General features: G+C 45.8%; 1 protein-coding gene across 2 annotated transcripts; it reads right to left on the bottom strand.

Annotated features, from left to right (window-relative positions):
* Positions 1 to 1978: 1978 nt before the first annotated feature.
* On the bottom strand, positions 1979 to 13909 carry LOC143010751 (uncharacterized). 2 transcript variants are annotated; one of them, XM_076163273.1, is made up of 9 exons: positions 12268 to 13909; positions 9993 to 10530; positions 9101 to 9313; positions 8044 to 8967; positions 7867 to 7927; positions 7335 to 7405; positions 6806 to 6860; positions 5726 to 5923; positions 1979 to 4976 (listed from the first exon to the last, which is right to left on the bottom strand). In XM_076163273.1, the coding sequence occupies exons 2-9, from the start codon at positions 10237 to 10239 to the stop codon at positions 4304 to 4306; spliced, it is 2442 nt and encodes an 813-aa protein (XP_076019388.1). In that variant the 5' UTR covers positions 10240 to 10530; positions 12268 to 13909; the 3' UTR covers positions 1979 to 4303. The 2 variants fall into 2 exon arrangements, with proteins under 2 accessions (XP_076019388.1, XP_076019389.1); XM_076163274.1 differs by lacking the exons at positions 9993 to 10530; positions 12268 to 13909 and having other exon boundaries at positions 8044 to 9010; positions 9101 to 9178.
* Positions 13910 to 14586: the final 677 nt, after the last annotated feature.

The raw sequence follows: 14586 nt of genomic DNA, 5'->3' as shown, positions 1-14586 counted from the left end.
ACGAGAGGCAACAAAGCTGCAATCGGACAGAACACCGGAAGTTATAAAGACGTATTTTTTCATTAACTTTTATATATTTGGCATCCAAAACGCTACCGCGAGAAGAGAATCAATAGTTTATGAAATCATGAAATAGTTTTTTCTGTCTCTCCTGTTGCTCAGCTGATACCTCGACCCTCAGTCATCGCTCTATCTCTCTCCTCCCTCTCTTCCCTCTCTTCCTGTCACACACAGAGACGTCTATCGATTTTCAGTTGTACAGAGTGCTAAGAGGCAGAGAGAGAGCTGGGGTGTTGGCTGGCACTGTGTGTGTGTGTGTGTGTGTGTGTGTGTGTGTAATGCAGTAATGTGACCTCTGATCTGGCGTCAGCTCTTTCCCTCTGCTCTTCTGCTGCTGTTATTCAGCCATGACGGCCAGCAAAATTGAAAGTTGGACAAAATAGCCAAACCAGGTGTTATAACTGATCCTGTCTCCATCTGTAGTTGTGTAAGTGGGAATAAAACTATGGTGTACGACTGGAATGTTTCTTCATTAAACATCTGAAATAATGACCATAAAAAAATATAACCGTAAAGGTGACCTGTCCCTTTAACTGATGCACTCCTCTCTCAAGTCCCGACCTTTTGACCTGGAAAAACCGATACAGATACGGAGCTGTGATTGTGTGCACATTTGTCAGGCGTGCACCACATACACACCGACACATATGCACACTGATGCTTTCCTGACCTCCTTTCTCTTTTTCTTACATTATGTCCTCCTCTTCTCCTCCTACCACCTCTTATATTACTCACTCCTCCTCCCGCTTTCCTCCTACTCTCTACCTCACCTTCTCCTCTCCTCTCTTCTCCTCTCCCCCTTTGTTCCTTTTCACCTCTTCCCCTTTCTTCATTCTTCCTCATTTCCTTTCCTACTCCTCCTCTCCTCTCCTGCCTCTTTTCTCTAATGACATCTCCTGAAATCTAATAATGACCTCTGTGTGTGTGTGTGTGTGTGTGTGTGTGCACGCGCTCACACCATACGGTTCACGCCCACGGCCCAGAGCCCTCCCTCGGCCTGCACGATGCCGGATGATTCGTCAAGCGCACATTGCTCCCAGCCAATAGATGCCTTCCTGCTGGCCACCACAGAGACCTACAACATGCCAGGTAACCATGGCAACCGGGGAGGAGGGGACAGGACCCATGGCGATTGACACTTATCCTCCTACTCATTTGGTGTGTGTGTGTGTGTGTGTGTGACCTTCATCCCTGATTTCTCTCTAAACGATGTTCTCTCTCGCCCTCTTATCGCTCTAATTTCTCTATAATTTCATTAACGAGGCTGTTTATCGACGGCAGCGTTTCTGTGCTTGGATAACAAATAATCAAGACAAGTCTACATCATTTACTAGCACTCATTGTACTCTAGTAGCAGTATTGGAATTAACAATAGTTTAGTAACACATATAACAAAAGCTTAACATGGAAAAACAAGGGTTTAGTCTTAACCCTTGTTTAAAATCGGGTTAACCCATTACAGGGCCAATATGTGTTAACCTGGGTTTAGTCTTTGTCTCGACATATGCCAACCATGGGTTCTCATGAGTTCTAATATTGGACCCAACAAGGCTTAGTCCTCGGTTTAGATTCATCAGGGTTTTTATTTAGAGTCTTCATTAGGGTTTCCACAGGTTAATCAGGGATTAGTCTGGGATCTGAATACCATTACAGGGCCAAACAGGGCTAACTAGGGATCAGTCCTAGTTAGGAACCAAACAAGCATTAACTGGGCTATTTTGTTAGCTGGGAATCCAATAAGTGGCCACATACGATCATAGCCTTAAAGGGATTCCTGCATTGTGCCAAGCAGGGTTACTAAGGCTCAGTCCTTAGTCTAGATTAGTCTCAGCAACAGTTAAACAGGCCAGCTCCCTTCACAAGTGCACACTCTGATATCAAATTCTGTCCATGGTCTCAGTGAGATGAGGTGTGCCAGTCCGATTAAATGAATCTTTATTGATCCCCGTGGGGAAACTGGATCATTGCAGCAGCAAACAGTAACAGGATACAGCAGAGAAAAGGAGAAAATAATGGAGCGAATGATGTAAATAAGAGAGTTTACTGTATGGAAGAGTTTAGAGTGTCCGGGATGAAGACAAGCCTGAAAGCACTCTGGTGTCTTTTGTAGTTCATGCTTACTTGTGTATTGTCTATCGCAATGAACTCTTGTAATGAAATGTTGGAACGGAAAGCAGCTCCGAGGCTGCGCTGAGGCTAGCACCATTGGGTTGGAATTGCGAGCTGTATGAAAACGGACGATCCCTACAGCTGCTCCGTGCAGTTAAAGGAAGATTCTGTTTGGTGGCGTTGAAACCAGTAAAGGGCTGTGATGGCTTCAGGTGGTTGATCCTCCTTTCTGGGTTTCAACATGGCCGCCCAGACTCGTTTGGTAACCGAAACCATTTTTCCACGTTTGTGTCCGCTTGATTTGTATAACTTAGTAATACAGACAAAAGTCGCAAGCTTACTAGAAGCAAGCTGCTCAAACATCATGTCGTCATTTCAGATTTAACGGTACAACCGGGAACATCAGTCAGTCTGTAATCCGTCAATTTACCCGATTCAGTCCACAGTCAGTCAGACTACGGTGACGGGTGGAGTCAGCAGATTGCACCGTGAACAGGAAGTGACATCAGACCTGCTGGATTCATAAACGGTTTAAAACGAGTGTTCAGAGAGGAAACCTGGATCCCTGGAGTGACTCTGTTTGGCTGTGGTTTCCTTTTTCACTTACACCTACACGTTCACTCTTGCGCGACAATCTGGATATGTGAAAATGTTTCAATAACGTTTTTGACTCTTCTTTTTCCCCCCCGACCCTCAGGAAATCTACATTTAGTGCAACTTTAAATGAAGATGTTTTACCGAGACTCTCAGGAGCCACGTGTAGTTACTGTATGTAAACACAAATACATCATCCATATACAACACAAATATTAGAAATATTGTCACTGTTCTCCAGAAACCTTGCATCTTCAAAAAGCCCCTAAAAAGCAAGAGGTGGCCTCGTCTAAATGACAAGGACAATGAGTTGAAAACTGGATGGAGCTCCGCCCACTTTCCTGGCACGCACTATCAACGTCGGTGCCCTGCAGCCTGATTCTGATCCTGATTTGGGATTAGAACCCTCTGGTCAAAACCAGCCGATACATTACGGCATCTAATGTGCCAGTAGGGGTGAGGTGATTGCACCAAATAGAAGAATGGACGGATGAAAAATTGAGAGATACCACTAGTGGGGCTACCACACTGCACACACTCTGCAGAGCGGCCATTTTACACTGCAGGCTCAGCTTGTCAGGCTCAGATTTCCATAGTCTAAACTGGACTTAGGCTCGTCTGTGAGCAGAACTGAGCTGAAGTTTAGCATTCAGGCGTCACATATCAATAGCTTCACATATAAATAACAGTTGACATCTAAGCACGGCAAAATTAGCGTGACACTACACTTTGTTTCAGATATTAGGCTGATACGGTCATTTGGTCAGAAATATTTGAGGTATCTTATTGAGAAAAACACAGTTTGGCCTGCGGGGGGCGCTAGATGAGAAGGATCACAGATGAATTAGGATTCAAGGACGATGAATGTCTATTACAAAGTGCAAAGGTAATTTATCCGAACGTTATTGGGCCGACGGATGACAGACATCATCATCCGCAACACCACTCGGATGGGAGTTTGCTCCTCAATAGCTCCAGCTTGGTTGTGCATTTCTAAGGACACCATTCCGGAAGCGGGAAGCTTCACTCCCGTTGGTAACAATAGACGGGTGGTGGCGTCAGGTGACACACATGTCGCTCTCTGGCCGACTCTGTTTAGTCGCCTGTTTGATACAGATTCAACAGAGATGTTCAGCTGATTGATTGAATTTGTGACTCGATGTGCAAAAAGAGGCTTTTGAAGCTCAGGGTTTCTAAGAGACAAGAAACAGGCATAAATATGTCACACGGTTAAATATCTTCAGTGGTTATATGACTAAGAACAAAGCAGGCAGGAATGCAGCAAAATCACGAGCATGATGCAAAAGTCGAGTAAATTCAAAACGTTCCGATCTGTGCGTGTTCAGTGCACGGAGCATAACAGGAGCTGATTGACATTCTCATTACGTGGTGCTGTGTGACAGTACTGTGGATACATTACAGAGCTTTACATCCATCACCAGAGGATGGATAGAAGAGGAGAGGAGGGGAGAAGAGAGGAGAGGAGAGGAGAGGAGAGGAGAGGAGAGGAGAGGAGAGGAGAGGAGAGACAAAAAAGAATTCAGGAGGAACCTGTGAGACCAAGGTAACTGAGGAACGAGTTTTTAACAGATAAAGAAGAGGAAGAGGAAGAGGAAGAGGGGGAGGAGGGAGAGTGTGGTTTAAGAGTGATGAGTGTGGTGATGGGAAGGAGAGGAGACAAATCCCTCCATCCTGCCCGGTCAGAGAGCGAGGGATGAAGAAGAGGAAAAGGGGAGGAGGTGGACAGCACAGCAGTGTGTGTGTTCAGTGGAGTGTGCAACCGCTGAAGGTTTCCGTGTTTGTACGAACGTTGATTGTCTCCTTGCACATATGAGCGGTGGGTGTGCACGTCACTGGGCGTGTCCACCTTGTTCCCGTGCACATATGCAGGGTGTTTGACCTTACAGTGCAGACGCAGACTGTCCCGTCGCTTGGCACTGTAAGGGCAAAGGTCACAGGTAAATGGCCGCTCCCCTGTGTGCACACGCACGTGCTCTACCAGCTTATTGGCTGTCCGCGTCAGGTGGCCACACCGGTCGCACCGGTACTGGTTTCCTTGGCGATGACCCTGGAAGTGAACCAGCAGCTCTTGTTGCCCTGGAAACGACCTCTGGCAGATGCGGCAGCGATGCTCAGAGGTACTCTTCTGTAGCTGGGTTGCTATGGCAACTGATGGAGTGCTGCTGGTGGTGGCAGGAGGGGCAATGGGGCATCTAGAAGTGTGGAGGGTTGGGAGGTCAATGACACACATGAACACACACACGGCAGAAAACATAAAACACATACCGAATACAAACACATTCCATAAGTAGGACACATAAACACACATGTAAGGAGAGAAGAGCAGAGAGTGACTTAGGATGAAACACACACATCCCCAACATACAAAACACACACATACCGAAGCCCTGTTTAACAGTAACACACTTGCTCACATTGTAGTTATTTACTCTCTGCTTGACTGGTGCAAGAACATACGTTTTTAACCGGCCACTAGAGGTCCCTCTGCCCTCCCTCTGCCCATTAACCTCATAAGGGGTTTTATCCATATGATGTTAGTGGGCATCATGACGTGGTGGTTTGGATTAAACACATGCCGTGTCCCAGTTTGCATGTCCTTCAGAGGGCCTGGAGGCTCAAATGAACCCAAAACTAATGATGCTTTCATGTGCTCAGCAACGCAGAGTCAAAGGTTTAGCACTACTAAGCTGCCCTAATTGTTGCCAAAATGATATCAGCAGTGTAGTGGTGGTGATGGGGGGCTATGAGGCACTGCGGTTTGTCCTAAAAATTTGGCTAAATGAAAGCCCAATATCTAGGTTGCTATAGGAACGAGCTTTTGAACGGCTCACACCCTGCATTGGAGGTACAAAGTCCCTCACCGCCACTATTTGTCCAGTGTCCCATGGGACCTCTCTCCTGTTGAAGCACTAATAAACAAACAAAAGCCCAGTGAACCCACCTGATCTCTGTCACACTGGCTCTGGGGTCACCTGGTGTGTGTGTGTCGATATGAGCACACATCTCTGCCTCCTGATTGGTTGAGTGGTCGCAGACGCAGCAGTGCAGGGAAAAAGAGCTGTGCTCCCATTGGCGGTGTTCTGCCATATGACTGTGGAAAAGGCCACGCCCCTCGGTTTCAAACCCACATACATGACACCTGGGGGGTGGACACAAGAGGTTATGGATAAGGGTATGATGTTTTGTAGTAGCCATGGCAACAGATCCATGTTGCTCAAGTTCGTTTTTCGCTAACACAACTGGTGTCAAAACCAACTAACACACCACCTAGACACAAATTAGCAACAACCTATCCCCACCCTGTCAACCAAGCAGCGCACCATGGTAACACACCATAGACCATCCTGCTATCAACAACTACCATCCCAACTACCTTGAACCCCCTAGCAACATCATATCAATCTCCTACAGCCATCATACAGCCGACTGGAAACACAGTAGATACACCACTCGGAACAGCATCGCAATGATCAAGCATCAACGTAGCAACCGCACAGAGCACCACTGTAAATGTACCTTCCTATTACAGTAGTGTCCTAAAACCATCTAGAAACCACAGACAGATGCCCAAACTACCCAAACTAAATAGACAGACAGAAGGAGGCACAACAGCAACCAATGAGCAACAACCATATGACTTAATTAAATACATGTTATACCATATTAATCACAGCCTATTTAGCAAAACCCTTGCAAAAGCATTTTACCCCCCTATCTTTTACTAGATCAGCAGGTTTTTTACTGCCTAGTGTTTTGGGATGGTAGAGCGGTTTTCTAGGAATAAGAAGGTTCCCGCTTAGAGTTTGGGCTCCTCTTACAGAGCCTGTTGAAGTGTTGTTGAGCAAGACAATGAACACCTAACCTGACCATGGGTCAATCTGCTGGATTGCTATGTGGTTCAAGACAAGAGGAGGGCCAGAACAACCCAGAAGGAGTGAAAACACCTGCATATTAATTAGACATAATAAGAGCACCAACACCAGGGACAATGCCCGTGTGTGTGTGTGTGTGTGTGTGTTACCTGTAGAAGTAGGAGCAAGCTGTGGTTTGGTCACTGCTCGGGCTTCTTCGGGCATCTGAAGGAGAATGTGAGAGTTTTATTATTGGACTAAACAAGTCATGAAATTAATTTTGCCTTGTCATATTTCCATGCAGTGTGAAATATACTAATGATGAGTCCCGCTGGAAGTTATTATTGGCAAAACTCTCCACAAATGCAGAATTGTCTTCATGGCTACAGCTCGGTCTTTATTAGAAACCCGAGGGGCCGTTTTGGTGGCAGCATAATCCATAACACGGACAAATGGTGGACATAATCATTAAAAAGTAATAATAATAATAAAGTGACATTAAAAACACTGCAGGCAAGCGAAATGTGCAAGTTCCTCAAAAGTGTTTAATTTGTAATTTCACAAAGAGCTTTTGTCATGTTGAGAACTAGGACATTGCAGCATAAACTATGTACTGATGCTATCCAATGTCTAGTTTTTGTAAGTGATCAGCATCTGTGGAATATCATCAGTGTGTGTGTGTGTGTGTGTGTATATTACCACACAGGGGGTCCTGGGTGCCCAAATGTGGGGAGGAGCAGGGATGGTCCACGTCCACCTTCAATGCAGGACTACAAGAAGGGGAACACACACACACACAAACATTCAAACTGCAAGGATTAATCGAATTTAAATCAGAATTGCAATTTGGCCAAGAGTTGCAATAGGCTGTGATCCATGTAAACATGTGTCAGGGTGATGAGAGCTCAGAGTTAGGTGGTGGTAAATGTGTGTCAACATTTTAAGCCTAAAAATCTACATGGTATCTGTTTAGATATGTTGTGGCTGTAGGAACACTAACCAATGTACTGTAATTTCATTGTGTTTTCCAATCAATGCAATTTGATTCTTTCGGACAAATCTTAGAGCCCAAGCCACAACTTAGCCTTATGGACAAAAATGTAAAGTTTAATCCTACACATTTCCAAGCAACAAGGTGTCTCTATGAAAACACAAAAACAAATTCAGTGACGGTATTCTAATAAACTAAAGCGATCAACTTCCCACAGACTGTGTAAGGGACCTGTGTTACCTGCTCCTGGTGGGCGGAGTCATCCTGTCCACCTGTTGGCTGTTGGATCTATTGACCCTCTCTATAGGAATAAGAAGCCCAAGATAGACAAAAACAAGATGAAGATGAAGCTGATGCTGACACTGTTACCCAAATTGGAGATGTATTTTGTGGTTGTGTGTGTGTGTGTGTGGTTACCTGACAGCTGGTGCAGCAGCGTGGAGGCCAGGTTCACCGACATGTCCTGCCACAGCACAGCCCGGAGGCAGTGGTCTGCCATCTTGGCTCCAGAGGTGAGCTGGTCCTCCATCTTGACTCCAAAGAGAAGCTGCTCCTCTATCTTTGTCCTGGAGAAAAGCTGGTCCTCCATCTTGGATCCGGAGAAAAACCTGTCCTCCATCTTAACTCCTGACAGAAGCTGGTCCTCAACCTTGGTTTTGGTGGGAAGCTGGTCTTCCATCTTGATTCTGGAGGAAAGCTGGTCCTCTATCTTGACTCTGGAGAGAAGCTGGTCTTCCATTTTGATTCTGGAGGGAAGCTGGTCCTCTATCTTGGCTATGGAGAGAAGCTGGTCTTCCATCTTGATTGTGGAGAGAAGCTGATCCTCCATGTTAACTCTGGAGAGAAGCTGGCCCTCCATTTTGACTCTGGAAGGAAGTTGGCCTTTCATCTTGATTCTGGAGTGAAACTGGTCCTCCATCTTGCCTCTGGAGTGACCTTGCTCCACCATCTTTGCTCCACAGGCACCCTGGCCCTCCATTTTCACTTTAAATTGACCCTTGTTTGTCATGTTGGTTCTAGGCACAACAACATTATTGGCCATCTTGGAGACCGGCTGGCAGCCCCCAGTACAAAACTTATCTTCTACTTTAAGGCCAATGAGACACTGGTCAGCCATTTTGGCTCTGGGGTGCAGCTGGTTTGCCATCTTGTTGCCCGAGAGACCCTGGTCATCTGTTTTCATGCTAAAGAGATGGTGGCTCACCGTCTTCGGGGGGGATGGTGTCTTTTCTTCTGTGACTGGTCCACGGTTGATGAGGTCTGAGGTCAACAAGGTGTCTACTTCCATTGGTTCCTCTTCTTCTTTGACTCTCACCCTATGGCAGTTGACCTCCTGTTGCTCTGTGATTAGTGGGAAATCTGTCATTGTTTTTGCATTAACGTGCTGACAGATATTAAAAACTAATTTAGCAGAGTTAATATCATTCATGTATTAAGTAACCACACAAATACAGATGAATTCAGCATTTGTTACCTGCAAGCTTCCTCAGCAGGTCTGAAGCGAGAGTGTCCATGGCAGCGTTGCCATCAGGTGTGTGTGTGAGCGTGGGCGGCTCAGGACTCGCCCCAGGGCCGTCCGGTGAGAGAGCGAGGCCTGGCTCCTCCTGCTGCTCCCTTCGGCCCTCCCTCCTCTCCGCCTCCATCTCCTCTCTGATCCCGGGAGGAACCTGGGTCTTCTGTGTGGCCTCTGGATTGAGATTGACAGAGAGAGAGAGGGAGAGAGAGAGAGAGAGAGAGAGAGAGAGAGAGAGAGAGAGAGAGAGAGAGAGAGAGAGAGAGAGAGACAGAGACAGAGACAGAGAGACAGAGAGAGAGAGACAGAGGGGAGTGTGTGTGTGTGTGAGAGAGAGAGATAGAGAGAGAGAGAGAGAGAGAGAGAGAGGGATGGAGAGAGCTCCATGTGATTTGATTCACTTTAACTATAAATGCATTACAGCAGAGTTCACATTACAGCACTCAGCTCAGGATAAAGTGTGTGTGTGTGTGTGTGTGTGTGTGTGTGTGTGTGTGTGTGTGTGTGTGCATGAGCTTATTTGTGTATATGTGTGTTATATCACAATACAGAATGTGTAAAATAAGACTGGAAGTTATTATTAAATATATATGTATCCATACAGTATGTATGTGTGTGTACATAAAATGTTTGTAAATGTACATGTACACATGACATGTGTCAAAGGGCATGAGCATATCACACACACATATGTACTGTGCGAGAAAGCGTGTTTGTGTGTATGTACAGGAATATGTATGTAAATGAATGTGTGTGTACATGAAGATACATGCAATGTGCATATAAAAGTGTGCGTGTGTGTGTGTATGTGTGTGCACGGACATCTAAAGGTGCGATTGTGTGTGCAAGTTACCTGACAGCCGTATGAGGAGGTCGGAGGCCATCTTGCTGCTGACATCGGGGCTGAACAGAGAGGTGGCTGCTGGAAAGGGACTCGAACATGCACTGTGTGCGTCTAGAGTGTGTTCAGTGTGTGTGGCAGGTACACTCAGTGGGCGAGCATCGTCACTTGTGTGTGCTTTTGCGTGTGTGTTTGCAGGGTGTGTGTGTCGTTTGGCTGCATCAGAGGGAGGCTGCAGCACACTCGACCCACGCTTCATCTTCTGGTGTGTGTGTGTGTGTGTGTGTGCTTGCGTGTTTTAAAAAGCGAGAGAGTCAGAATTCAGAGGAGGAGGGCAGTGTTGCTAAAAGAAGCCGACTGTGTATTTGAACATGTGGTGAGGAGAGCATGATAGAGAGAGAGAGAGAAAAGGAGAGAGCGAGAGGGAGAGAGAGGGGGAGAGGGAGAGAAAGAGAGAGAGAGAGAGGGAGAGCGAGAGCGAGAGTGAGAGCAAGCGAGCGCGTCGAGGTGATTTGCTCTTCAGACTGAGCTATTGCTGGCTCTCATTGACCTGAGAAAGGGAGACAGAAAAGAGAGAGAAGAATGAGGAGAAAGAGGAGCGAGCGAGGGAGGGAGAACAAAATGAAAGAGAGGATGAGAGAGAGGAGGTGAAATAAAGAGGAGGAAGGGCAACAGAGGACAAGAGAAGACGAGACAGTCAGAGCGAGCGAGAGAGAGAAAGAGAGAGTGGGGGGGGGGGGGGGGGCGATAGCACAAGAGAGAGAAGGGCGATAAAGGAATGAGGGGATAGGGAGAAGAAGAAAAGCAACATGAACAAAGTGAATCTGTGAATGAATAAATTATTGAATGAATAACCTACATAAGGCTCAATAATAAGGGCATAAATCATCCCTGTTATCACCATGGTAACGGGCCCTGCTGTGTCATCTCCTGCCCTGACCTCCCCTCCAACAAACAATCATCAATAATCATCAATAACCACTTCCACCTGCCACCAGCTGTTATTCCTGATCACTTCAGCCTCTTAAAGAAACAAAATGAACGATTAATGAAATTCATGATAAATGTTATCACACAGCAGCCATTTGTTGCTACAGGATGTCTATAAAATGCCCGACATAGTACATATAATAGTATATGTTACAAAATAACCTAAACCTGAATATTTCAATCAAATGATGAAATATAAAAGTAAATTACTACCAATAAAAACATTTTAAAAAGTTATTGGTCTTTCAATTAAAACTGCTCAAATAAACAAAAAAAATGAACTTCAACATAAAATATTAAACCGAAAATAGCCAATTAGATTAAATAATTAAAAATATATAAAACAAATTAGTAAAATAAATATAATTCTCAGACAGATTTCACTGTAAAGCAATTCACAAATTAAAATTAAACGCCGTTTTGAGCATACGCCTGTTGCTACACCAGAGGGGGGGGGGGGGGAGACACAATTGAATTAGAAGAAAACCCCCCAAATAAAATAGAATACGGAAAATAATTTGAAATAAAATGCAATACTTAAAATGAATACAAATATGAATAAATATAGCAGAAACCATACAATAAAATAATAATATACTTAATCAAATCAAATAACTTTTCAAAATAAAACCAAAGGCGAAGCCGACAGTCTGGCTCAGCCTCGGTTCACTAACTATGTCGACCCCGTTTCGTTCTGTCTCTAGGCGACACCGCGCGCGCCGCCACCGCTGCATCCGCATCCGACCGGGGAGCGACAATGACCGGGCACCAGTTTCCCCGTAACCCCCATCACCTCCCCTCCTCTCCTCTCCGGTCCCTGCCGATGCGGTCGGTGTCAATCCCCCGGAGCCCCGCCGTTATCCATCTCTCTCGCTCTCTCGCTCTCGCTCTCTCTCTCTCTCTCGCTCTCTCTCCTTCTCTCTCTCCCCCCCACCTCCCCTGCAACATGGCTGAACGGCACCCCGACACACTCACCGACACACCGAGTCACAAAGTCAGGGTCCGGTGCGGGGGCGTTAGGCTATTTGATGCCATTTTAGCGACATTTTAAACGGATTTCTTGCCGGTTACCGGGAACGAGGGCAGGTGTCAAGAGCCGTTACCCCCTCCTCCTCCTCCTCCCCCTCCTCTTCCTCCCCTGTCTCTCCTGCAACATGGCTGAACGGTAACCCGACCTCACAAGACCTCAAAAGTCATTTTCACGGGTCAGTTAACGGCCATTTCCAGCGTTAGCTAACCCGCCCCGGGACAAGCCAGACCCTCACCCCCCCAACCCCCCAGCCCGTCTTTGACTTACCGGTACCGGGGGCGCAGGTGGCGGCGGTGGTGCAGTCCGGGGCATAGCCTATATATAGACTATATGCTCCTTCCATGTTCTATCCCTCCTTTTCTCTCCTTCTTTGGTCACATTATTTCCTCCATTTGCTTCTTCGCGGTGTTAAAGTGGGAAAACAACAACGAAAGGTTCATCCGATTCTCCCCGAGCCCGAGGATGACGGGTCGGTCACCGAGCAGGGCAGATGGAGGTTTCCGCCTCCTCTCTCTCTCTCTCTCTCTCTCTCTCTCTCTCTCTCTCTCGCTCTCTCTTTCTCTCTCTCTCTCTCGCTCTCTCTCTCTCGCTGAGAGAGGAAGAGAAAGGAAAACCGAGAGATATGAAAAGGTGAGAGACTGGAGGGCAACACAGGAAGACAATGAGAGGGGGAGAGAGAAGAGGAAGATAGAGAAAAGAGTATTACAGATGTAGAAAGAGAGGAGAGGATGACAGTGACAGAAACAGAAAGAGAAAGAGAGAGACATGGGAGGAAATAGGGAGAGGGGTACAGAAGGGACAGATAGACAGAATAAAAGAGAGAAAGAAAGTGAGATCAGGATGGAGAGAGTGAGAGGGGGGGACCGGGGACAGACCGAGGGGGGGAGTGAGACAGGAAGACAGGGAATGGGTGAGAGAAGAGCTATAGAACAAAAGACAGTGAAAGTGAGATGTGAAAGCAGCAAGGGGGAGAAGAAAGTGAGACCAGGATGGAGAGAGAGAGACGGAGACAGAGACAGAGAGAGAAGGGGAGCGAGGGACAGATGGGGCGGGTAAGCGTGATACAGGAAGGTAGAGAAGAGAAAGACAGAAAGATTAAAGGAGAGAATCCTATGAGTAGTTGTGGGCCTAGTTGTACTACATGTACTACTAATAATAATGTCAGTAGTGCAGCAGCAGTAGTAATACACACTAGCAGCAATGGCAACGGCGGGTGTAACTAGTAGAAGTACATTAGTTTATAAAAGAGAAGCTCCCACTAATGGCTGTGGTCAGAGTAGCAGTATTTGTATATTTAGAAGTTATCAGAAACAGTAGTAGTATCTCAAACACAAAGTGGTAATCAGAGTAAGAGCAGTATGTGTGAAAGTGTAGTACACACACAGCATGTCCAGCAGCATATGTGTAGGATGCAGTGTCTCAATTCAGTCAATAGAGGGCGACAACGGCTGTCTGTGGAGAACGAAGGAGAGTGGAGGAGAAGGAGAGACGAGAGGAAGGAGGAGAAGATGAGGAGGGAGGGATCAAAGAGAAGTGAGATTATGAAATGAATAGATGCTAATTCATAGAGTAAACAAATACACAATTATTGTGGGTATTAAAAAGGTATATTATTATTCATGAAATAAAATAATATTGTGTTTTAGATTTTTTCATTCAAAATGTAAAATAAATGGGATTTTAAGTAAGCATTATTTATTATATATAAAAAAGAAAATACAAATAATAATCTACGTCATATCTCATATATCAGTGGAATTCTTGGGCAGAAAGTTGTGATAAATACTGAAAGCTAAACTCTTGGTCCTCAAGTATGCATCTGTTTCAGTCCGGACGTCTCTGGTCTGGAAAAATCCTTGAATGCCACAGGTGGAGTGAGAGAAAACAGGGATGTGGGAATTATTGTATCTCTTCTGTATGACAATAGATTAGAAATGAGACCAATATGAGAGTCAAAATTGGTGAGAAGACGAATCATTACATAATGGAAGATTTAGGTGGCGTTGTGACTTTTGGGGAGCTCACCTCCATCTGTGATTCTTAGTCTTCATCGGCATCATCCACTGCATCACAGGACCTGAAACAAACACATATGCAATTTAGAGAGAGAGAGAGTGTGTGTGTGTGTGTGTGTGTGTGTGTGTGTGTGAGAGAGAGAGAGAGACCAACAGAGAGAGCAGCAGAGACACAGAGAGACAGACAACAAGACAGATGGCGACAAAAGAGATAAAGACCTAGACCAAGAGAGAGATGCAACAGAGAGAGAAGAGAGAGAGAGAGAGAGAGAGAGAGAGAGAGAGAGAGAGAGAGAGAGAGGACAAGATGCATGGGGAGAAAAAAGAAGAAAGACACAAAGAAAGAGAGGGAGAAAGATGCAAAGAGAGAGAAAGATATGACAGAGAGAGAGACAAGAAGAGAAAAACATGGGGAAAATACAGACAGACAGACAGACAGACACAGTAGAGGTTGTTTTCTCTTACACAGCCTTGTAGAAACTCCTCTGGTTCATAATGTGCTGTCTGAAGATGTGGACGGCTTTGTGCACATCCATCTGCTGTTGATATTCCTCTACTGTCTTCCTGTACC

This window comes from Genypterus blacodes, unplaced genomic scaffold (assembly GCF_046128005.1).
Source record: "Genypterus blacodes isolate CSIRO-AG114 ecotype Tasmania unplaced genomic scaffold, CSIRO-AGI_Gbla_v1 ptg000129l_1, whole genome shotgun sequence".
Lineage (NCBI taxonomy): Eukaryota > Metazoa > Chordata > Actinopteri > Ophidiiformes > Ophidiidae > Genypterus > Genypterus blacodes.
Note: the sequence above shows the minus strand (reverse complement) of the source record. Positions and strands in the feature narration are given on the sequence as shown.

Excerpts from the sequence above, each read along its gene's own strand:
- LOC143010751 (XM_076163273.1), bottom strand. The coding sequence starts at position 10,239 with ATGAAGCGTGGGTCGAGTGTGCTGCAGCCTCCCTCTGATGCAGCCAAA. Across the intron at positions 8,968-9,100 it reads CCTGCTGAGGAAGCTTGCAG|AGCAACAGGAGGTCAACTGC; the intron begins GTAACAAATGCT and ends CACTAATCACAG. Across the intron at positions 7,928-8,043 it reads GCTGCTGCACCAGCTGTCAG|AGAGGGTCAATAGATCCAAC; the intron begins GTAACCACACAC and ends TTATTCCTATAG.